At 33.4% G+C, this 23325-nt stretch overlaps 2 protein-coding genes across 2 annotated transcripts; one reads left to right on the top strand and one right to left on the bottom strand.

Moving 5' to 3' along the window:
- Nucleotides 1-4498: 4498 nt before the first annotated feature.
- On the top strand, nucleotides 4499-17735 carry LOC124440016 (reversion-inducing cysteine-rich protein with Kazal motifs-like). The gene is made up of 33 exons (XM_046990340.1): nucleotides 4499-4676; nucleotides 5084-5154; nucleotides 5458-5532; nucleotides 5642-5678; nucleotides 7240-7385; nucleotides 8507-8540; nucleotides 8646-8701; nucleotides 8838-8961; nucleotides 9075-9133; nucleotides 9292-9363; nucleotides 9653-9686; nucleotides 9774-9803; nucleotides 10187-10332; nucleotides 10403-10430; nucleotides 10497-10557; nucleotides 10692-10842; nucleotides 11613-11677; nucleotides 12374-12504; nucleotides 12975-13007; nucleotides 13199-13300; nucleotides 13538-13593; nucleotides 13676-13808; nucleotides 13899-14006; nucleotides 14385-14432; nucleotides 14522-14606; nucleotides 14676-14765; nucleotides 14851-14912; nucleotides 15155-15279; nucleotides 15695-15827; nucleotides 15931-16029; nucleotides 16142-16266; nucleotides 16659-16748; nucleotides 16845-17735. Exons 1-33 carry the CDS (start codon nucleotides 4619-4621, stop codon nucleotides 17073-17075), a joined length of 2898 nt encoding a protein of 965 aa, XP_046846296.1. The 5' UTR covers nucleotides 4499-4618; the 3' UTR covers nucleotides 17076-17735.
- LOC124440017 lies at nucleotides 17631-22893 on the bottom strand. Its single transcript, XM_046990341.1, has 12 exons — nucleotides 22798-22893; nucleotides 22529-22655; nucleotides 22162-22297; nucleotides 21977-22075; nucleotides 21721-21785; nucleotides 21501-21569; nucleotides 21265-21324; nucleotides 20026-20192; nucleotides 19586-19757; nucleotides 18903-19045; nucleotides 18325-18493; nucleotides 17631-17954 (listed from the first exon to the last, which is right to left on the bottom strand). The coding sequence occupies exons 1-12, from the start codon at nucleotides 22815-22817 to the stop codon at nucleotides 17886-17888; spliced, it is 1296 nt and encodes a 431-aa protein (XP_046846297.1). The 5' UTR covers nucleotides 22818-22893; the 3' UTR covers nucleotides 17631-17885.
- Nucleotides 22894-23325: the final 432 nt, after the last annotated feature.

Here is a 23325-nt window from a genome sequence, read left to right as displayed (position 1 = left end):
CATCATCAGCGGCAGACATGTAGATAAAAAGTTCAGTTTTGAGACCATTTATAACAACATTGTTGTCAAGAAGGGGAATCAAGTTGACAGGGCCTCACCCAAATGGATGGCTATGGCAAGCTCAGCCTTCAGACTAATCCATAGTAAATTAGATAGTGAAAGTGATTGTGAAACTTAAATTTGAGGACCAACATTAACATTGCTTCTTCTCGGATTTTTTTATTAAATCTTTGAACGGCTAAAGTAACGGATAATATTTAAGCTTTTCACTTTCATCACCAGCTGTATGACCTTGGCATTTGGCATGCAGGTTAGATACTGCTATAACAGTTTAGTCTTGTACAGCTTTGACCAAACGGTCGTACCCATACGCTGCTAAACTCGAGAATGTGTGGGATGAAAAATAAGTCCAACGTGATCAATTACTTATTAACAGATGCATCCTCCTATATACTACAATTCACAACTAAACACTGGTGTACTTGTCATGATTTACTATTGTTTATAAAATTATAATCATCACGAACACGAAAATTTTTTATCTTTTCAGCAACGTTTCAGAGACACGTAACAGCCATTTTCCCCCACGCACCAAGTGAAATTATACCTGGTGGTGGTTTCAGATAACTTGAGTGTATTTGAAGTGCAAATGTGAATCATATTGGTACTAATCTCTCTTCACGCTCTTGCTCCTCGCCATTTTAATCGCTACAATTATCAGAATGAGGTTTGGCAGTCATAATGACAAATTCATTGCTCAAAATAACAAGTTAGGGAAGATTAAACAGCGCGAGTCGTAGTAAGTGAATAAAGTATCCAGCTCAATAGGGGGGGGGAGGAGAGTAATTTATACATGCATGTTATAATTCCTAACTGAAAACAACTGATTTCAAAGGAACTTAATTCATGAAAAGGAACATGCAGGTATGAATAATACCACCCTCTTCACGCAATTATTGTGCTGATGACGTCATTGATAAATATGCATGTGAATGTAAACTTAATGAAAACAACAGCAGAATATTGTGGAGTATAAATTAAACACTCTATTTTTCATTATCTGTATCTTTATAATTATTATAGCATTTTCTGTTTTTTCTACATGGGTTTTGCTTTTGGATTTCTGTAGAGCATACAAAATAACCAAAAATTGTAAAGTTTATTGAAAAATCTGATGGAGTTTTTTGTAAGTTATAGTACTTTTTTTTTTATTTTAAGATTTTCTACAAAGGTACGTGTTTATATTGACGCATTTTGTTTGGTAAAATGTACGTGTCAAATTGTACCTTTTTTGCATGAATCGTCTGAACAAAAAAAGATGAAAACCATGAATAAGTTGCTTTGTGATAGCTAATATCACCGGTTTTCATAAGTTAGTTTAGAGAAAGTTGCCGTCGAAGTTACAAATGTTATTGGGAAAAACGAGTTTCTAACTTTTTGTTACCACTAAACTCGTACATTTTGTAGCAGAATTGAGTTTCGCAATTTTAAACAAGAAGGCAAAAGATTATTTATGTTTTGATGACATGAAGTAAACGTAAAACAAGAGGACTGTCGTCTGTACTCTGGGAAAACTTGCCCTCGTAAATAAATGTGATTTTAATCGAATTTAAAAGGAAAATTTAAGAAGCAAGCTGATGAAATTTCTTCTGTCGACCAGAATAAAATGTGTATGGGAAGAAAGGCCGGCGGACAACTTCCCCATCGCCCATTGGCCAAGAACGTTTGCTGTAACTCGCCAGTTCAGGATGATCAATTGATCATCCTAACTAGACTAATCATACATTCGTTGATCGTTACCAATTAAATAGCCATCAGGAGTCTGATGGGGTGACAGAAGTCCTGAACATAGTTTTGTCACTCTTCGTACAGATCAAGCGACTAACTGATGTGGCCGTTGATCGTCAATCGATCAAGCTATCCGATTGTCTTGCAGCATTGCTATTAAACGTGCAAATCTCGCTTATTTACCAGTTCAGGAAAACATAAACACAAAAATTTTTTTTAAATAGTGTCGATGTGAAAAGCGACAAGAAATAAAAGGTCGCACAACACAGAGTACGACTTCTCTCAAGCGCTTCTTATAGAAAGTGATGACAATGAAGTCAGAAGCATATATGGATTATCTGTTACGGATGAAAGTGCTTAAAGGAATTCCAACCATCATTGAGATGCTATATTATTATTGAACATGATTACACGGATTAGTTTCAAAAGTAATTACGATCACTGTAAATAAATGCGGTTTTTTCTCTCAATTTTATGTAAATGATGGATTAATGAAAATTTCAGACAATAGAAAGCATGATATATTCACATATATGCACACACATATATAAATATTTCTATATGTAGAATATTTTGAAATTTTTCTAAGAATAAATGAGAGAAAGACTTGGTTATAAAATAAGCTGAAAAAAATTACGAAGAAAATTTATAGCTTGCTAGTGAATCTATATTCATAAGATGCAGGAATTTTTACATTCAAGTGAATGTATGTAAAAAACTTCGATCGCTATTCATTATCTATGTCAATGTGCATATCTCTACAAATCTTTTAATTTACTTTTTGCCTTTTTAGTCTTTCTTTTTTATTTGACAAATTTATGCTAAAGCGAATATTTGTAACTCGCCGTAAATATATGTCAATACGAATAATTGCTTCTTAATTTTTGAATCGAACATGCATCGGGCTTCACCAAAAACGTACGTGGCTTTGAAGGGTACTGGTTAAGCCTTGTAAGATCATTAAAAAGCAAATTATGGGCAAATTTTCAAGTTATTTAAACTTGAACACTGAAGGATGTCATCAACAGGTTTTCTGCCTACAAAACTTCCAGTATACTTGTTGCAAAATTTTCCAAGTCTGGATGTAATATCAACTAATATCAACTTAAAAATTTGAATTTCAAACCGGCGAGACCTTATACGAGTCAAGTGGGTAAGTATGTTTAAAATGTAGCTAAGTGTACCAGAGTAACCAGATATTGCAGTTACGTATAGCACATTTATTCATTTTGTCTTTATATGATTGTATCTACATTTTTTCTCACTATGGACAATAAAATAACTGCAACCTATAGTAAGACCAATGTCCCTGCGTTGAAATAAAGGTAATTACGGCGTAGACTATAAGCTCTTTGCTCTCCTGCTGTTGACGGAGTGACCAGAGTCTTATCGTTTTTCTCAAAAAATTTCAGTTTAATAGGGGAAAAAATTTAAGATATTTTTTATCTTTTATAGTTGGCAGGTGTGCCCCAAGTATTAATTCACATTTCATACACGATCAGTAATACATTGTTTTAGCTTGCCGCTTCCACTTGCAGGAAATATTGTACGTCTTGCTTGAAATCATTTAAGATTTTTTTATGTACGTTTTAGCAAGAAATATTCTTCTAAAAATACACATAGATCGCGCTCTGCATAGAGCCCCATTGATTTTTTGGTTATCAAAAGCCGTCAGCTTCTTTTGATTAAAAATTTTTTTCATCTCTTAGCAGTTAATTTTTTGGCCGAATTCGTTTGAAAGCGTGCAGTGAGTAAGACATGTTATTTTGATTGATTGACTCTACTGATCTATCGGCGAACCATATTTTGCTTAATGCATATTTATAGATTGATTATTGGCTCCTGTTTCCTGTTTTGCAGTCACATTCATTATCACTATTTTGATTTTGATTCGTTGACACAAATATGGCAGTACCATTTCAGCATTTCATGGTGTACAAAGTGCAGTTCAGTACTGGGGCATCTCACAACATAGATCCTGCATGCATACTCAGCTTTTTTGTTGTCAATTTTCTGCGAGGGTCAGTGTCTTACTAATTTGAAAATTTAAATTTGAACTCATGTGTAAATAAAGAGTTAGGTTTCTTCTAGACACTAAAAATTCACAAAATTCTATTATTGAGTAATTTGTCTGCATTTAAATATCCCTCGTTATCTCTAAGACGAAATCCCTAAATCTTGGGCTAAATGCCGCAGTGATCGTTCAAAATGCAAATAATTGTAACTTGATGCCTTGAAAGCTCACTCTTTTACTTAAAAGCCTTAAGTAATTATTTATTGTTCGAAAAATTTTAGCGTCTTATCAGTGGTGTCGACTTACTCTCAAAATAGTTGCTGCGTTCTGTTTGTCTAATGCGCAGCACTGTTCATTTTTTCACAAGAAATAGCTTTTGTATAACATATTGATCTATAAATCGAAGACTTATCTATAACAAGTTAGTCATATCCATTGTACAAAATAACTGTAAAACGATAGAAATAAAACCTATTCCCTGTAACATCATGACAAAGTGCTAACTGCGGTAGACTATGATAAACAAATAATGTTCCGCGGTATGTTATCTGTCATAGCGAGCTGTCAAGTTAAAGCAAAGTACGAGGCTTAAAGTTTTTTGGCTTTTCAAAATAAAGACAGCCGTCAAAAATGTATAATTAGCACCAAAGTGACCAGCCAATCATCGTTATTCTAGCTAATAGGCCTTAATTCTGATTGGTGAGTAAGCTGAAATATTTTTCAGACATTAGGCCATGATACGGTGTATGGCCACTTGAAGTAGTTTAATATCATGGGGCTAACAATAATCCCCTTAAAATCTTGCAAACGTTCGTCATGTGCACGTTGTCAGTAATCGTGTTCTGTACTTTCGTCGTTCTTGGGAGCTCCAGAGGTAAGTTAAGTTGACATAAAAGTCCTTTTACAGTTATAATAGCTGCCACTAATATTAAGTTTATTCTCGTGTTTGTCTATGTTGTATTTCCTATTTCACGCGTCAATAAGGATATATTTTGGTTGTTCACCTCTGAATTCTCTTTGAAACGAGCCGAAATTAAGGAATATTAACAACGATAATTGTGTATTCAAAATATTATCGGTATAGAAATGGGAAGTTTACCGTTTCATTTATATCAAACTGTAAGCTTATTTGAGTCGTCAAGTTTGTTAGAATTCGCAGTTGTTTCCGGTAGCATTGTGGTTTCTTCTATTGTGTATTTTATTACTTATATTATGTTCGTCCCTCCTAGTTTTGTGTTACCCGCAAACATTGTCATCCCATTATTCTTTCATATTAAATAGGAAAACCTTACAATCCCAAATGTTGCGAAAATATTGGGCGATTTCGAGACTGTCGGCGAGCCTGCAAGAAGGTTTGTGACTCAACTTTATCGTAATCTTTGTGATATGTGTTATCATTTTTTTGTATATCTTCTTGAAATTGTTCCGAATTCATTACCTACGCAATTTAGCTTTAAAATTACTTCTTTAAATTAATGAAGTAGTTGTAAAAAATGTGCACAAATTGGTGTACATAAATTGCTTCATGTTTCCATTTCGCTGATAATGGCGCTTGTTGACTTTAGACTGCCCTCTTATAGAATAGTCGAGAAAAGATTTAGTATTTCTGACTGTAAACACTGCGTTGTGATTATGCTTTGCTTTTAATGGTTTAGGCATGGAATGAACGCAATTCTGGAAAGAAGCTAGAGCTTGCTCTAAGTTTACCCAAGTCGTGCCCTTCACATCTGGTAAGTATATAAAAATTATACAATCAGTGTTTTCTATATTAGCTCAGTTTCAGCTGTGCATTGTTTGATATTGACGTTTTACAATGATTGTCATTTCATAATTTTGCAGATTTCTCTGTGGCAGTGTTTAAACTCATCCATTAAAGGTATAGTCTTGTTCCATAATAGCATGCTGTGACGGGCCGGCCCTGGCGCTGTTACGCCAAACGTTTTACAAACAACATATTAGCAGAAAATAATGGGTCAATTATACACGAGAAAATCATCTGATCTTTTAAGCGATATTACAAATGTTGGAGATTTCACGATATTTGTCTTAAAACTTCAAATGTTCCAACAATGAAACGTGTTAATCATGATGCTGGCGTGACTCGCATGTGTTTAACCCAATTTCGGCTTTTGTTTCATGATTTTAGCAAGTAAACGTTACTTGATTTAGTGTTATTGTGTCATTTTAAAAATAGGCCTACACTGTACATGTCTGATGGGGAAGCAATTGGAAAGACTGTAAACGTTTATTTGATCATTATATGTTGTGTGGGTTAAATGTTTGGTGAACTTTAATGGTGATTTAATTGCTTCATACATTATTTCGTAAAAATCATTTTAGTACAAGATCATCTAGATCAAGGTGTTAAAGTTTTGAAAGTTTGCATTGTTTATTTCGACTTTGCATTTAGTAACAGTGTCGTTGCCTTGGTCGTTCGCAACTGTAGATATATCTATGAATATTTAGGACTTTTGTTTAGATGCCGGCTGCTACACGCGGCTTCAGTTTGCATTGGAATTAATAGGCTGATTTTGAGCGCGGGTTCATGAGTTTTTTTCTGTTTGTTCATCTTAAGTGCAGATATTTATGGCGCATTACTTCTAATTCCTATATTCCTACTCAATTCATTTTACTATTGTGCATCGGTTGACTTCGTAATTTGCAACGTGCGCTCTTTGTATAGACAGATGTGTAAAAAAATAATATGCTGGCTTCGGCGGTTTTGCAAAAGTACTGAATAACTTATCTCGATAACGCCTGGTTTATTTCTTTCTCCTCTACAAGTGTCATTAGTCTCATGATATTTATCATTAGGAAAAGTTACAAGCATTCTTAAATGACTAATTATTGCCTTGTATGAAGTATATTTCAGACAATGCCTTAGTTGGAGTCAAGCCTCGTGCTGTGCCGCAGTTAAAAATCTCTTAAATGAACTGTGAATGACATGCTGTTTTAAGAATGAATCAGTGCCTTTGCAATTTATAGCAAATTACTTTATCTGAGGGATTTAACTTTGATGTTTCTAAGGTGTACATATTTCAAGGGATTTTGTCTATGTTATATCCTGTATGTCATTTCCTATTTACACCTAAAAAGCTTTAATTCCTGATCCTCAAGAATTTTTGAAGTTTTATATCTGATTTAGCTGATGATTGATAAAGACAAGATTGATCAAAAATATGATTTTTTCATCCATTTTAATTTGTTAATATATAAATATAAGCACTGTCATAGGCAGCCAAGTAAAATTACCAGAGAACTTTTCCAATGATGTCTGTTGAATTAGTTGATGTTTTGATGTTATGTTTTGATGCTATGTATGCTTAAGGTGTTAATGTGATAAATATGGTGTTAGTTTACTTTACATCTTTGTGGCTCCATTTTGTACTTTTCTCATCACATTTTGAACATTTTTTTGCCATTTTCATATTTTGTAGGATTTGAACTCTACACGCATCCCAATTTATTAAAAGGAGATGGAAGAAGTTGCTGTCTCCTTGCAATTGGTGCATCCTGTAGACAGTCCTGTTTCACAAGTACAAACCTAGATAATATTAGGAAAACCTGCGAAGAAGATTATGAGGTTTGTAAAATTTTGTTTTATTATTGAGTGCTGGGTTTTCATGGCAATTTAGATAAAATTGATAACAAGCTACTTGTTTCCTTGCTCCATAACTTTTTGCCCTATTGCTCCTTGTGAGAACACTGTCATACAAATGTAGTGTACTGCTCAAGATTAATGTTTACAACAAAAGACCTAAAAGTAGCCATTTACCACAATTTAATATATATATTTTTTAACTAAAAAGTTTTTATCATACCTTGAATTGAGAAAAAAATGAAGTGTTGCTTAGTGGCTATTATGCTTGTGAATGAAAGCAAAATGCTATTACAAATATTTTGCACTGCTTATTACTGCGATTGATCTAATAAATGCTTGTAACCTTTAATTAATTCTAGGGGGTGTTAAATAGGTAAGCGTTAAATAGGTGAGCGGCATTTAATAGAGAGGCGTTATCAATTTTATTATCTTAGTTTAAACAAATGAAATGAAACTAAGACTGAATATAAGGTTTCTTATTCCAATGAACAAGTCACCATAATGATGTTATTGGAATAGTACTGGTAATAGTGTAGATGAGGGTGTTTATTTGAGACAAGCCATATATTAGAGACATTGCATTTATTAGAGACAAGACATCTAGTAGAGACAAGACATCTATTAGAGACAAGACATCTATTAGAGACAAGACATCTATTAGAGACAAGCCATCTACTAGAGACAAGCCATCTACTAGAGACAAGACATCTATTAGAGACAAGACATCTACTAGAGACAAGCCATCTACTAGAGACAATACATCTACTAGAGACAAGCCATCTACTAGAGACAATACATCTACTAGAGGCAAGACATCTACTAAAGACAAGACATATATTAGAGACAAGACATCTACTGGAGACAAGACATATACTGAAGACAAGGCATCTTTTAAAGACAAGGTGTCTATTAAAGACAAGGCATCTATTACACAAAGGTTCCATTAGATGGATGCTTCTCCCAGAGAGAGGTGTCTAATACAAACTCATGCTACACCAGGGGTATGTTTAATACAAAGCATTTCTTTGATAGTTGGCATTTATTGGATCATTTACGGTACTTCTTTTTATTCTACTTTTCATGTTCATTTTTTTGTCATCTAGGAATCTCTTCTTCGTTGTGTTGAAAGAAATCATGGTATTTTACTATTTGTAGCATAGTGTTTATGTGATTTTTCGAGATAGCACACCAAAGTTTGTCAGTAAACAATTGGCTTCAACGTATGTATCTTTTTGCACTTAGCTAGCAAAAAGTGTTGTGTTGCTACAAAGAAAAGTTGTGAAAGGGCATGCAAGAGGGTAAGTTTTTTTGTGCAATGTAAATATTAATTTCAATCAACCAGTCTACTAGTTTGGTGAATATTGCATAAGACTTCAAAACTCACATGTAAAAGAGTTTTTCACTAAACATTACATTCTACTAACATATTTTTAGGTTTTTGCATCACACAAACATCCTAGTCGACACAAGTTAATGAAACTACAAAAGTCTTGTGGATGGAAACATAACCATGTTTATAATTGTGTTAGCAATCTAACATTGACAACTGAAGTCACTGGTAAATCATAACCTTTCCATGTTTTTTAGTCTGTTTTTCTATTTTTATATCCCATCCAAAAAATGTAATGACCGGCTAAGATTAATCTTCATGTTTTTACAACATATTTGTAGACCACAAATGTTGTCAGACTTTGCAAAACAACTTGTATTGTCAGAAAGTTTGTAGAGAAGTGAGTTATTTCATTTGTACATTCTTTGCTGTGAGGGCAGATTGAGTGCATGAATTTGCCTGATGATGGCTTATTATGTGAAACACAAAGTCATTCTTAATTCATGCAATATGTAAATATTACATTAATAATTAAAGAATTAAGCTTAATTCCTATAGATAATGGCATCTCAAAGCTCTATCAAGGAAAGAATTTCTATGTTTGGGAAAGTTTGCAAGTTGCCATTTCATGTAAGTTTTCCATAGGTGTTTGTTTACCGCAATGTGTTAATTAACAGTGTGTTGTTTGCAATTTCCTCATTGTTTTGGCTAAAATATAAGGAATTGTTTATCATTTTTTCATACCATGTGCAAAAAAGTTATACATTGAAATTATTACTAGCATGCCAATTGAAATTATTTGTATTATAATAACAATACGATGTTTTATGTATACTACTGCTACATCGCATTAGTAATAGATTTGAATGATATATTATGTATGTATGTATATATGGCATGTCATTTGTTTTTATTTTAGAACCCAATATGGAAATGCTTTCTTATTCACACCAGTATGTATAAAATAGAAATTATTGTTTGATTTATGACACATGTGTAGGTATATGCATTCAAATTGATTTGGTGTCTTACATACATAGGTTCGCCAAACACCAACAAACCAAGCCAAGGTATGAAATGTATACAATTATCCAATCGCAGGAAAGAATGAATTATTAAAACATACAACTTAAAAAAAATTACAATAGTTTAACCAAAGAGAGGAGAAAGCTCTCAAATAGGAGATAGCTAACATACTTGTTCTATTTGCAAATCTTGAGACAATTTTTCCCAATGTGTAAACAAGAAAATGTGTTTTTGCTCATCAAAATTCAACAAAGTATGCAAAGTTCACAATTTGGTTTTTTTGTGGGAGGAGATTTAGTCAAATTGAAAACCAACTCATTGTATACAATTTCCACCCCCCCTTTTTTATGGGAGGAGATTTAGTCTATAATCACCCCCCCCCCAAGTAATATTGATGTGTATAGCTTCATTATATTTACTATTTTAGAGGAACGTAAAGTGGATGTGAGGTTACATTGTTGTTTGAATGCCAAAACAGAGGAATGCTTTAATTTGTGCATAAAAGCCTTTACTGATGAACCAATTGATAATAACAACCAGTTCAGGAGGAAATGTGCATATGAACCAAAAGAGGTTTGTATATTGTAAATATAATATTTTTTTCTGTTTGTGAATGTTCTTACTGTGGAATTTTTAATTTTAGAATTCAATGATGACATGTATTGCTGATGGTAAGAAGCCATAAATTTGTTTACATTCTAACATAATTCTGATTTTCAATCCTTTATTTTCTGTAGTTTCTCAACCTTGTCACATTGGATGTCATGGCCTTGGTTTTTGCACAAATTTCAACTACAGGTGTTTCTTATATAACACTCATGACATGTTTTATTGTCATTGTAAACTTATTTGCTTTATTCAAGAAGAATTTTTGTAAATAAAATTCTTAGATTATTTATAAGTTGTTGATAACTTTAATTGATAATTTTTAGGCACACCGAATTATTCAGGAGTTGTAGAATTGAGAAAGATAATGCTGCTAAATCTGATTATGAAAATTGGGTGAAAAAACAAAGTGTAGAGATCCATTCTATGGACATAATTCCAGTGAAAAACATCAGCAAATGTTTGCCTTTTTGGAAGGTACGAAATATGCATTACAGTATGTATGTGTGTTTGTCCCAGGTTGTAAAATTGCTGAGAAAATTTTAGTCGCCTGTTTTATTGAAAGTAGAACAAGCTTATCAGCATACTGTGTGTCAGTTAAAAAGAGTCTAAAATTTCTTTTTTTCAAAGCATCTATGTCAATACCATGACTTTCAAATTTGGTATCTCTTCCCTTAGTCCAAAATTTAGATACATAAGAGAGCAATTAAATTAAATAACACTACTCTACACACTTGACGCTTTGCAGCATGTCATTGCTGCTGAATTGATCCTTATTGGTCACAAATTATCCCAAGCACTTCCTGAAACAGTAGAATCGGATGGAGCGTTTATAAATTTCATGCTTGAGTTCGAATGCAGGAGGTGCTAAGAAGGAATTGCGTGGAAGAGAAGAACAAGCACCATTAATGTGGAAGAAACCGTTAAAATTCGAATTTTTTTTTGAGTAATAAAATCTCAAGCAACACATCCATGACGCAGAATATATCCATGACTAGTGTAATGAACAGATAACTGATACTGGAACAAAGATATTTCTTTGCTCATCGCATTGGGATGAAAATTAAATAAGTATTATGTAGAAAACCACTATCACAATATCCTTTGGGTATCGGAAAATTTTAGCCGTAGTTACGTATCTTCGGTTTAGTGCAAAGAAAGTTGAATTCTTTGTAGGCTTAGTTGCCATTTTTAGTTTATCTTATCTCATATGCATGTACATGTTAACGTGGAAATTTTGTTTTTAGGTAATTGCGTGTACGCTGCATATACAACCTTGCCATGCTAAATCTCACACATCTTCAATATGCAGGTAATACATGTATACATTTTCATATTTTAAACAATTAATGTTGTATCATATCATGTGCTTAGAGTTCAGTAAGTGTTGCATATTTGGTACAATTTTCCGTCAACTCTGCAGTAGAGTATTCAATATTAGATCAAGATTTAAATTCCGAAAATACAGATACCATTCCTGATGGCCTTGATTACGGAATAAGCGGCCTACTGTCAGTCACAAATGGCGCCCTTAATTTTTCATTATTCGCCATGTAAAAATATCTTAGAAAGGTTAGGGGTTAGCCTTTGGTTTGTTATAGAGGGTATCAATAGGTGAAATTCCAATATTAGTATTATTTATTACAAAAATTCTTAAAATAGTCGCCCGTTTAAATCTTTTCACAAATCAGGGCAGAATTCTTTAGTTAAATTTCATCGTCAAGTTTAGCAAATATGATAATTTCGCCATGCGTTATACCTTTGCCTGTCAATTTTTTATGGCTAGTGGCCATGCAGCGCTTCGTGTGTATTCTTCCCTATCGTGTTTTAAGGGCCTGACTACTTACATGAAGCAAGTTGAAAAGTTAATGAAATGAAAGATTTCGACTTAACATCTGTTCACTTTATTCAGCTTTCAACTTGGGCTTTCAACTCACTTAATGAAGTCAGTCAGACCTTATCAGCATGTATAGCATGTCTTGATCACGTGTTTTAAATTGATTTCCAGACATGATTGTTTAAAAGTTCTGAATGAATGTGCAGCGAAAGAAAAACTTGGTGTTAGAACTGTAGAGATGATTTGTAAAAAACTATCCCCGGACAACCAATCATCATGTATACCTTTGGAAGACTTCATGAGTGAGTCATTCTTCGAATATTTGTAATACCAAGTAAAGATGTAATTTATACTGTTTAATATGACATTGTCATGCGCTATTTAACATCGTTCATTTCTGGCAACGGTAATGTAGAAGTTAAAGTTAACATAGAAGCAGTTCTTTCTGTAATGTGATTGAAAATTGTTGTGATTTTTTTGTCAATTCTGTATGTGATTGAAAATTGTGGTGATTTTTTGTCAATTCTGTATGTGATTGAAAATTGTGGTGATTTTTTGTCAATTCTGTATGTGATTGAAAATTGTGGTGATTTTTTGTCAATTCTGTATGTGATTGAAAATTGTGGTGATTTTTTGTCAATTCTGTATGTGATTGAAAATTGTGGTGATTTTTTGTCCATTCTGCATGTGATTGAAAATTGTGGTGATTTTTTTGTCAACTTTTGATCGTTCATGTAAAGAAGGTTGACTTTTCAACTCCTTTTCTTTCTAGAACCTAGTCTTTATCAAAATCAGGCTGACGAAGGTATACAGCGATTGTTTTGTCTGTTTGTTGCAAATTATACTGTCAATTTATGTGGATGTACGAATTATAACATTTCCATACTCTAGATATTTTGATTAGTTGTCCTAATTTTGTACGATTCCAACAATTATTGGTTATAATTTTTGATTAATTATAAATTCTTAAAATGATTATCAGTCTACTCATTTTAGTGACCCGTCCGTGTTATCCTAATCCTTGTCGAAACAATGTTTGTGAAGTAAATCGTCGTTCTACAGAAATGCAGAGTTTGTCGTCACATAAATGTTCACCAGGTAACTTATGGCGCTTATCGTTGTAGGGAAGTCTCAATACATTTTAGTGAGAAGAACAGGATATCTAACGAAACATACATGTTTGCATGCGGATTTGATATAAGCTGTTATATTTTTCAATTTTCAGCCCCGGTTTTTTCATTGTCTCATCTTTAGAATATATTGTGTAGTACCGGTGCTGTGTACATTGACCAATGGCACATGTATGTAGCCTCATTATTTTTTTTACTAATGAAGGTTGTCCAATCGATCATCAGTCTAAGGCCATTATAAAGAACGGAGACTTTGCTCGGGTGAGATATTTTAAAATCAGCAAGTATTACCTGCATCTTAAGGCGTGTTTAGTCGGCTTATCTTACTTACCATGATTTCCAGCTACCACTTATACACCAATCAAAGTCTCAAGGATGCTTTAAGATTTGCCGTTGTGAAAAAGGAAAATTCTCTGCATGCCCAAGATTACCAAGCTGCGTAAGCAAGAAATCATGTTACCTAAAATTAACCAATAGTAAGTCATGAAAATGACACCGTTCCTATTTACTTGCTCGTAGATTTTAAGGATTTTCGCAATTCATGATTTTACTTCTTTTTGTCGTAGATACCTATTTGCATCAGGAAAAGTTTTCCGTCAATTGTAATTTTTGCGTTTGCTTTGATGGTGAAATTATCTGTTCCCAATCTCAATGTTCGTCTGCTGATGTCACGAGTAAGTTTTGTTTGGCTCAAGGGTTGTTCCAGGGTTGATTACATTGGTTGATTATTTTATTTGTGTGCTTAAAGAACAACTTTGCACGATGGGAATTTTCGCGTTTTAGCCAGTGGTTTTTAGGCTCAAAGTATTTTCGGCATATAAAAGTGGTGCTAAGAACTGTAGCCGTATTAAGAATTATGGGTTAAATTAAACCGAAGATTAACTAATCCAGCGTCGAGCAACCCCCTTCTGCTGAAGAAAAGAAAAGTAACTGCTTTGTACGTGGCCCGAGACACGGCATGCTCTGGATTGAAATTAGAATTTTTAGAACATAAAGGTTTCGACGTAGTCCTAATGTGTCCTCTGAGCTACACATGCTTAAATATTTTTTAGATCGATTGCGTAGAAATCATCTGCCGTATTACAACAACACTCTTAATGGTACGATACTCGAGTTAAGCATTCATTTCTAAAAATAAACATTGTACAACAGTAATGTACGATTGAATATTGATCTCGCCGCATTTTAGACCTTCCTTGTCATCAATGTGACGATGTATATAACGCAGTTTGTGGAACTAATGGTAAAACTTATCGTAATCCATGTTTTGCCAGGTATGTTTAAAACTATTCGTGTATTTGATGGAATGATAAACATGTGAAGGGTTATTTTTGTGCCTTTAGGTGTTCGCGTTTGAAAAAATATCAGCTTAAAAGTGGTCAATGTTCGACACGAAATTCGTGCAATATTTCTCCTTGTAAAGATGATGAAATGTGAGTTGTGCTTATGATTTAGTTGTATTTTTGTGACACTTAAATTTCGGTATCTACCATTGTAAATGTTTTAATTCTTTTACAGTTGTGTTATCAGTAGAAAAGTTTGCGTTGACATCCTTTCCAGTTGTCCTCAGTTTCTTTGCAGTAAGTGTGTTTTTGATTGTTTGTTCGGTATGCGATTGTAATTTTTTATGAATTTAAATCCATTTTGTTATAAGTAAAGTAAAGAACGTATCCACCTTTTCTTTCAAGTGTAAGCTATCAAAAATCCCATAGTTTTAGTAATTCAAGGAATGATGCTTTTTGAACGATCTAACAAAATGTTCGTTATTTACTTAATGTGACAGCTTGTGGACCATTGGCGATGATTATTAAATTATATTTAGTTAAAAGAAGTACGAACAACACTTCTTCGATGCAGCCGTATTGTGATACGGAGAACAACCAGTATTTAAATAAGCACGCGGTGCTACAAGCTGGAAAAGAAATTGCATACCAGGGAGATTGTAATGTGAGTTGATGAATTTTTGAATGTAGCAGTCAAAGAAGCTCTAAATCAGTATTGTTGTTGAATACAAAAATGTAAAATACAGGCTTCGCTCTAAGCTGTGTACACCCTTCAAGCATTTTAAAGAAAATTTTGCGTAGAACGTTGTGCAAGAACAATAAAATAAATTTACGATGTTACTCTCCAGTGTACGCATGGTGAAATGAAAACATTTTTATTTTATTTTCTCTGAAGTTAAGAAATAAAATGCCCGGTCTCTTGCAAATTTCGTGGAATCAACATATTATATTTCGTGGAATCAATAAACTTGTTTCAATAATTCATTTTCATTCTTTTTGAGTTCCGTAATAAATTGCATGGAATATGTTATTTTTTGATTTACGTAGCTTTACAGTTGTGTTATACTTCATAATTTTAGTCATCCTGCGCCCCTGGTGTTCTGAAAGTTTGTGGTGTCGATGGTCAAACTTATAGCAGTGTTTGTGCATTGAAATATGCAAAGATGCTGCTGGATTATGAAGGACCTTGTAGAACTGTTGGGAAATTTAACAGTAAGTTCTTGGGAAGTACCAGTTACTTAATCAACTCTAGTATTTTATTCACTAAAAATTTCTTGATGAACACAGTTCACAAGTGGCTACTCTACTTATATAGATGAACGGTCGGTAAGATGTGCTGATATTAAATGTCCTATGTTAAATCCCTCAAACTGTGAGGGTATTACGCCCCCAGGTGCTTGCTGTGAAGTTTGTGGTAAGTGGGGAAAAATTACCTAATTTATCAAATATAATGTGAATATATGATATTTCCCTGTAAATAGACACTACTAGTTCAAAACCACAACCGAAGTATTGAATTTTGTTAGCAACACAGATGACTATTTTATTCGATGAAGACGAGATCGCCAAAACAAACAGACTCGTTAGAGATAAATCTCAGCCAATCACACAAGATGATGTTGTGGCAAGAGTACGCAGACACATTTCAATGGTTAGAGAGAAAATATATTTATTGCTTCTAACTGTAGCACGTACTGTGAAGTCTGGTGTGACGTAAGACTAGAGTGGCGTAGCTAAGTCTGGTGTGACGTAAGAGTGCCAATGGACTGTAACTTATGAACCCAGGTTATCACCCAGTCTACCGAACGTATGCATGAGTAAGAAATACAGATTTTTCTGTACGGTTGCGAGTCTCAAAATCTTTCTTCGATCGTTTCACTCGTGTGTGTCACTATTGACACATATTTAGAAACACTGTTCTCAAGTAGCCCCGAGCGAACGCCGGACAAGTGTCTTTTTGGAAAATTACAGAAAACGTATTAGTTGGATCTTGACCATGCATGTGCATTTCGATATGTGCATTTTAGAATTTATTTTCTTTAGAGCGAATGTGATGTATTTGGTTTCTACAACACTTATCGTAATTTTGTTCTTCTCATCACGACAATTACTGACAAACCAACCACTTTACAGGTAAATATCAAGCATTTGAACAATGAACTAAAGTATAGTTGAGGATTTGGTGACATACTAGTTGAAAATTTTTTATTCATATCGGTTTATCTTCAGTTTTTAGTTTGTATGAAAGAAGCTGAAAAAATAGAAACATTAATTAATACAGAAAGTCCAATCTTTACATCGGACGAGATCCTCTCTTCATTCCGTGCCGTTAAACTACAAACGCCATTATTGTCAGAGAATAAGCTAGGAGGCGGAGGAAAATCCAGCACTCAAACAAGTAGTATGATGTTACTTCTCGTTGCTACAACACTATCTCTTCTAATATTCAGCAGGAGGTAATGAAATCACGAGTTTGACATGAATTGTCGAACTTAACGTAGGTTGAAGTAAATGGTTTAAACCCGGGAGTGTTGTTACATGTTTGTGGATGAAGATCTTCCAGGTTAGTAGAGTCCTGAGAAGGACTGGTGTTGTTGATGTTGACTGTTGTTGAGAGTCAAGATAAGCTGAGGATAATTTGACTCTGAAGATGACTACCGCTAAGGTTTTCGAAACGTCAGTCAACATCAACAACTACAGTCGTTCTCAGGACTCTACTAACCTGGACGATCTTCATCCACAAACATTAACATAGGTTAGTTAATTCGCTTCAACTTATTGCTCTTCATAAAAGAAGTGTTTTGGAAAACAAGCCATCAATAAGCATGGTGTCTACTAAAATAAGTAACGACTAACAAGCGAGGTAGATGTGAAACTTATAAACCATTTTACATGAGTGAAGAGAAACTGTTCAATATCATTTAGGAATGTTTTGTGGTAATCTTTGACGGTTTAAATAACAAACAAAATCTCAATGAAAAATTAGTAATTAATATAGCGCAAAAACTATTGTAATATATTGTAAATATTGTAATAGATTTTATTTTTATGCAGAATTGAAACTGCACGTTTGAAATACAACTTTGACCGTTGACCATTAAACTTATTGCAAATTTGCAATTTGGTTCAAAATTTTCTGTTGTCAAGCAGATAACGAGATTTTTGGGGGGTTTTTGTTGCATGTCATGCAGCAGAATAATATAACAAAATGAATACCATTTACTCCATCAAATATATACACCATTCCATGTGTTCAGTATGATTGTGTTTTTACATATTTCCATACTTCACATTTAGGTAGTTGATCCAACTAGAAAGTGTTTTCAGTTCGCTGGTAACCTTAATAGGTGGAAAACGGAATGTATAAGGTTCAATTTTTTTGAAATTAGAATTCAGCTTTCTCAGGCACAGTGCAATTCATACATATTATATCCATTAACATGTCAATATAAGGTTCAATTTTTTTGAAATTAGAATTCTTCTTTCTCAGGCACCGTGCAATTCATACATGTTATATCCATTAACATGTCAATATTGCTACAAATTTTAGATGCATTTTTAAGTCAATCACGTTAAAGTGCAAACTTCGTGATCATGCAGAACGTTGATTGACAATAAACTTATCGACCATATCGATTTAGCTAATTTATAAATACAATTCAAGTGAAAATATTGTAAGTCCTCTCATTGAAATATCCTCCATACGTACCACATGATCCATAAATATTACAGTAGCATCTGCACCACGTATCTCTTCTACCCTGATATATCCATTAGTGGGATATTCGCCGTCGATATGTAACGTACAAATTACTTGACCAGCTCTGCCAAACATAACTTTGACTTTCTGGTGATCTTCATCCCAATCAATTGCAAAACTATAAAGACAATATCATGAACATGAGCCTCACACCTTCACATGAAAGTTGTTTTAAAGGTGTATGTATAGCTATTGCAAAATTTATAGATACTAAAGATGCAGACAAGTTATAATATGTTTTTCAATTTGTTATTAGTGTAATTTTTTGATGTAAATAACTTCCTGACAGAAATGTCGTGTTCAAAGTTATAAGTCTGTTAGAGCTACTTAAAAATGTAAGCAAGGTTGATGTTGAAGTGCACGGAGGAGCTCAGAGTGCCTCGTGTATTTATACCAACGAGAAACTTAATTTTTTAAAATTTTTGTTGTTGCTTAGGGTAATTATATTTATACCATCGCAATATTAAAAAATGTTCCATAATTCCACATAAACTACGTACTATAGATTAATCATTGAGTCTTCTTACTTTTCTTGTAGAGATAGTATTTCTTTTGATAACATAACTCGGTTATGAAGTCGTTTCTGAACTTCAAAATTGAAAGCTTTCAGTTCATCAATTGTGTTCACATTATTAATGAGATCTTGCATGAAAGATGTTGGACTGTTCGACTATAGTAAAAATTACACAAAAAAATTGATCGTGCATTCACGAGCAGGTTCAACCCTCGACCATCGGTCTCAGGCTTGCACTGATCTGCTCCCGAGTTCTTCCAAATGTGTCCTAGGTTTGCATAAGCCTGTGCAATCACAGTAAACATCTTTTATCTTAATTGACGAACATTTACTCTAATGACAAGTTTTTAACAAATACTTTTCAACATAAGCATGGCAAATGAATGATAAAACGTGTGTAATTTTAAAAAACTTTAGGTGTTTTTTTTATGTGCCTTAACGTCAACGCAGTTATGTGGGTACTTTATTCAACTTAAAGCAAATTCAGTTTTCACACAAAATGTTTAGTCTTTTTGTCCTTGAAAAAGCAATAAAAGAAAGAACCCAGTTATAGATGCTAATTTTCCACATTTCTATATTTGGCAATTAAACATGACTTATTGCCGTTATAAGGAGAAGAATGCATGCATCGAAAACGTAATTACACTGAGAGGATGATAAACAGTAGAAGAATGCAATGAAAAAACGTCATCTCACCGTAATACGATCTACGCTTGTCCTATCTTTAGAAAAATGAACCGTAAACGACATAGTTGACATGGGAAGATCGTTTTCGTTGACATCCGAGATTTCATATTCTAGCCAAGTGTCACCAACATTAATCACTCGAATACCAAAGGATGATACAGTACGATAAACGAATTCTTTCCTGTCCATATTGTTAATTTGTTATATACTCATACCATAAATACTGTAAAATAAATCTATAAAGATCTTTTGCTACTGAAGCCAACATTTTTTTATTATCCCACGAAATAAACTGAATAAGCCTCCCAATTGTTCTTCAATAAACCAATCCTACAAACCACGTTCGAATTTTCAATTTCGCACTAATATACAAAAAACTATCAACAAGATACATGAGCGTATATATGCGCAATGCTGGTTTCCTGCACGTAGGTAAATATTGAGAATACCTTTTTTGTTGATCCGATGAGTTAACAGATTTAAAATAATTAAACTTTTCCTCCAATTCTCTCATTTTACTTTCAGTCTTTTCATATTCCGGATGAAGCAGGGTGTTAGTTTGCATGAGGTTTTCCACTGCAGCTAAGCATTGATCAACAGCCATGTTTACCCTCTCCTAAAGTTCACAATTCTCACATGTATCTTACATATGCACAAAAATGGTTTAAACATAGCTAGAAATGTGACATTTCGTATCATGCAAGTTGAAATGTTTTGTGAAAAACAGGAGACGGAAAAGTAACACCTTTGATTTTCTAGTTCAACTTTAAAAACATCTTGATGAATTGGATTTATACAAGGTGCATCAGGGATGAATTTAGAAAAGGGTGCAGGGGGTGCGCACCCTCCTGGCCTGGGGTAGAAGTGGAGCAGAGGGGGTGCACGAGAGTCATCAGAGCGCGTAAAGTGGAAATAGGTAGTTAAACTTCCAATGGTTTGTCTGACGGTAAAATTGTCGGAAAAAATAACAATTTTGAAAATGAGAATTGAAGTAGTTTGCGCACGAAAATGATGCAGTGAAGAAACAATTTGAACACATAGGGTTAAAATATGGCAAATGTTGTTCAAGCTGACAAAGTTTTAGGAAATTTGGCTTATGCGTACGTGAACGCGTAGCTTTGAAATTGCGAATTATTTTGAAGTTTTCGTTTTTTAATGCCATCGTTATAATCCTCATCAATTATTTGTAAATTTGAGCTTAAATTACTCCAAATATGAATAATTGATGAAGATTTTAAGAAAATGGAATTTAAAAAGGGAAAACGCAAATAATCTGCAATTTGGATACCTAGTGTTGGTGTATAGTTTGGCCAAATTTCATTGAAGTTTGTAAGCTTGAACAATATGTGTCATATTTTAAACATATGTGTTCCAATTGCTTTTAAGCTTTGTTATTTTTGTGCAAGCTATTTCAAAAGTACTTCTAGGTAAAACAATTCTCACTGTAAAAATGGTTAATACTTGCAAAAATTTTGATGTCATATGAACCATTGGTGGTCAAACTACTTATGCCATCAAAGGTTTTTGCAGATCTTGCACGCTGATAACTCAAGCGACGTTTTCCTATCTCTTCAGTTTTTTTGATACACCTTGTATAGCTGACTTTTTGGATATATAGTCCAACTGTGTTTTTATAAACAACGAAAATCTTTCTTAGCCATGTTTGTATTATATGACAATTTTCTAACCACTTTTTCTGTTAAAGTTGCTTTTACATCAGTTGAGTCACTTGGCTGCAACTGCATTTTCTAAAAGAGAAACAAAAAAACATCAGAAAACAAAAACAAAACATATTAATTCCGATTATAAATATAAAAATCCAACAGAGTGTTTTTAAAAGAGCCATCAATACAATGTTATGAAAAAAATTGTTTATTGAAAAGCATGCAACCACAAATCAAAATTTGGTGATAACATTACTCACACAAAGATAATTTTCTTTTTCTTTCTGTAATTGTGCCTTTTTTTCGCGCAATTTTTCCAGCCTTTCCATCTTGAAATAAAGGACATAGAGTGATATTTAACATATTGCCTCAAGGCCCATTGTACTTGGTAAGGAAACATAATAATTTTGGAAAATTTGTCTTGGTCATAAAATACAAAAGTGAATTCTTGTCACAGAGAAATCCATATTTATGATTTACCTTATTTTTAACAATAGAAAGACGTTCCTGATTTCGTTGTTTCTTTTCCTCTGCTTGCTCATTTACTACATTATAACACATGATGTAAGAATTACGTATTGCAACAAAACTTTCATGCTGATATAGTGTAGAAAGCTTGACTTTTTCTCCTCCAGTGCAAATAATTTAGGTGACTGTAAAATTGTTAAATAATTGGAAAATCTGCAGGATAGCTGTGCCACTGGCAGTTCTGTTATGAACAAAATAAATAAGATACCAAATTGTATATTTTTGCTTTCTTCTTCCAATTCATGCTCAACCAATTCTATATTATTCTTAAGTTGTTCGGCTTCTTTCCTTTCTTTTTTAATTAAATCTTAAAAACAACAAATGAATATTTCATTGGTAAGATACAAAATCTTGAAAGCTTAACAACAAAATATATATTATTAAAACTAATACCATGCTCCTTAGCTTGATCATCACAATCCAGCCAATTTTCTTCAGCATTATCAGAAAAACCATCCTTCATGCTATTACTGAACCATAATGCAGCTTCAGACAGCGACCATGCACATTTAAGATTGCTGATATGAGACTAAATAATTTTACAAAAAAAGCATGTAATAATAATTGTGTTTCATGATCTAAATGAAAATCTACATTTACAATTAATCACTGGAATTAATCTGTAGTTCAAAACATTCCCACTGGAGTGCTTTCCATGTAGCCTACACCAAAGACCTTTGTTGTAAAGTTTTAATTCTGTAATACATTTCATAATAAATATTGTCAGTGTATATTTGGTGAATAGTTTACATACGAATACCTTCACTTGGTGAATTTTGTTTATCTGAATAGAATCTCCGGCTGTAGACACATTTCCATCAACTTTATTGTCATCCATAGAAACATCTTCAATACATTTAATCGTCACTTCATGATGACACAAGTTTCTAAAGAGATAGCAGTTATTAGTAGAAACAATAGCACCCAGCTTTAATCCAATGTCACAGAGAACAGTTTGCGTAAAATTTCATATTTTTACATGAAAATTCATGTTATATTATTAAGATACGAGTAGATTTTGGTACTTACTGCTCTAAAAAGTCGTTCATTGTAAAAAATTATAGGTTTCTAACAATTTTTGTCAGTGGTCGTACCGCCAAAATTTAAATTTTTTTGAATATTGATGTTCACTCGTTCGCATCGTCTACAATGACACTCGTTTCTATGGCAATGTAATTGGGCACACTATATAATGGTAAACCAGTAAACCTCATCTTTTTTGTCAAACTTTATGATTACAAAGCATTTTGCTCACGTATGTTGAAGTAGAGGTTAAGGTGCAGTGTTTAGCTTGACCTTGCTATTCATGTTTTTGCCTTTTACGTAATTGAGTTAAAATTGTTTATATTTATGACAATACAGTTGTATGTAGTTTTGCATCCCTTTTTGGAGAAAACTAATTGTCATTGAAAATGACCAGTAGCAAAAAATATTGACAAAAAGCAGAAAACTCATGACGTTTCACCGTTTGTAACATTGTATTTTAGTTGGTATTCTACTTGCGAAGAAAATGTCCTTTGCTCACCAGTAAAAGCTTTAAAACGCGTATACTGATGA

This window comes from Xenia sp. Carnegie-2017, unplaced genomic scaffold, assembly GCF_021976095.1.
Source record: "Xenia sp. Carnegie-2017 unplaced genomic scaffold, XeniaSp_v1 HiC_scaffold_2, whole genome shotgun sequence".
Lineage (NCBI taxonomy): Eukaryota > Metazoa > Cnidaria > Anthozoa > Malacalcyonacea > Xeniidae > Xenia > Xenia sp. Carnegie-2017.
Note: the sequence above shows the minus strand (reverse complement) of the source record. Positions and strands in the feature narration are given on the sequence as shown.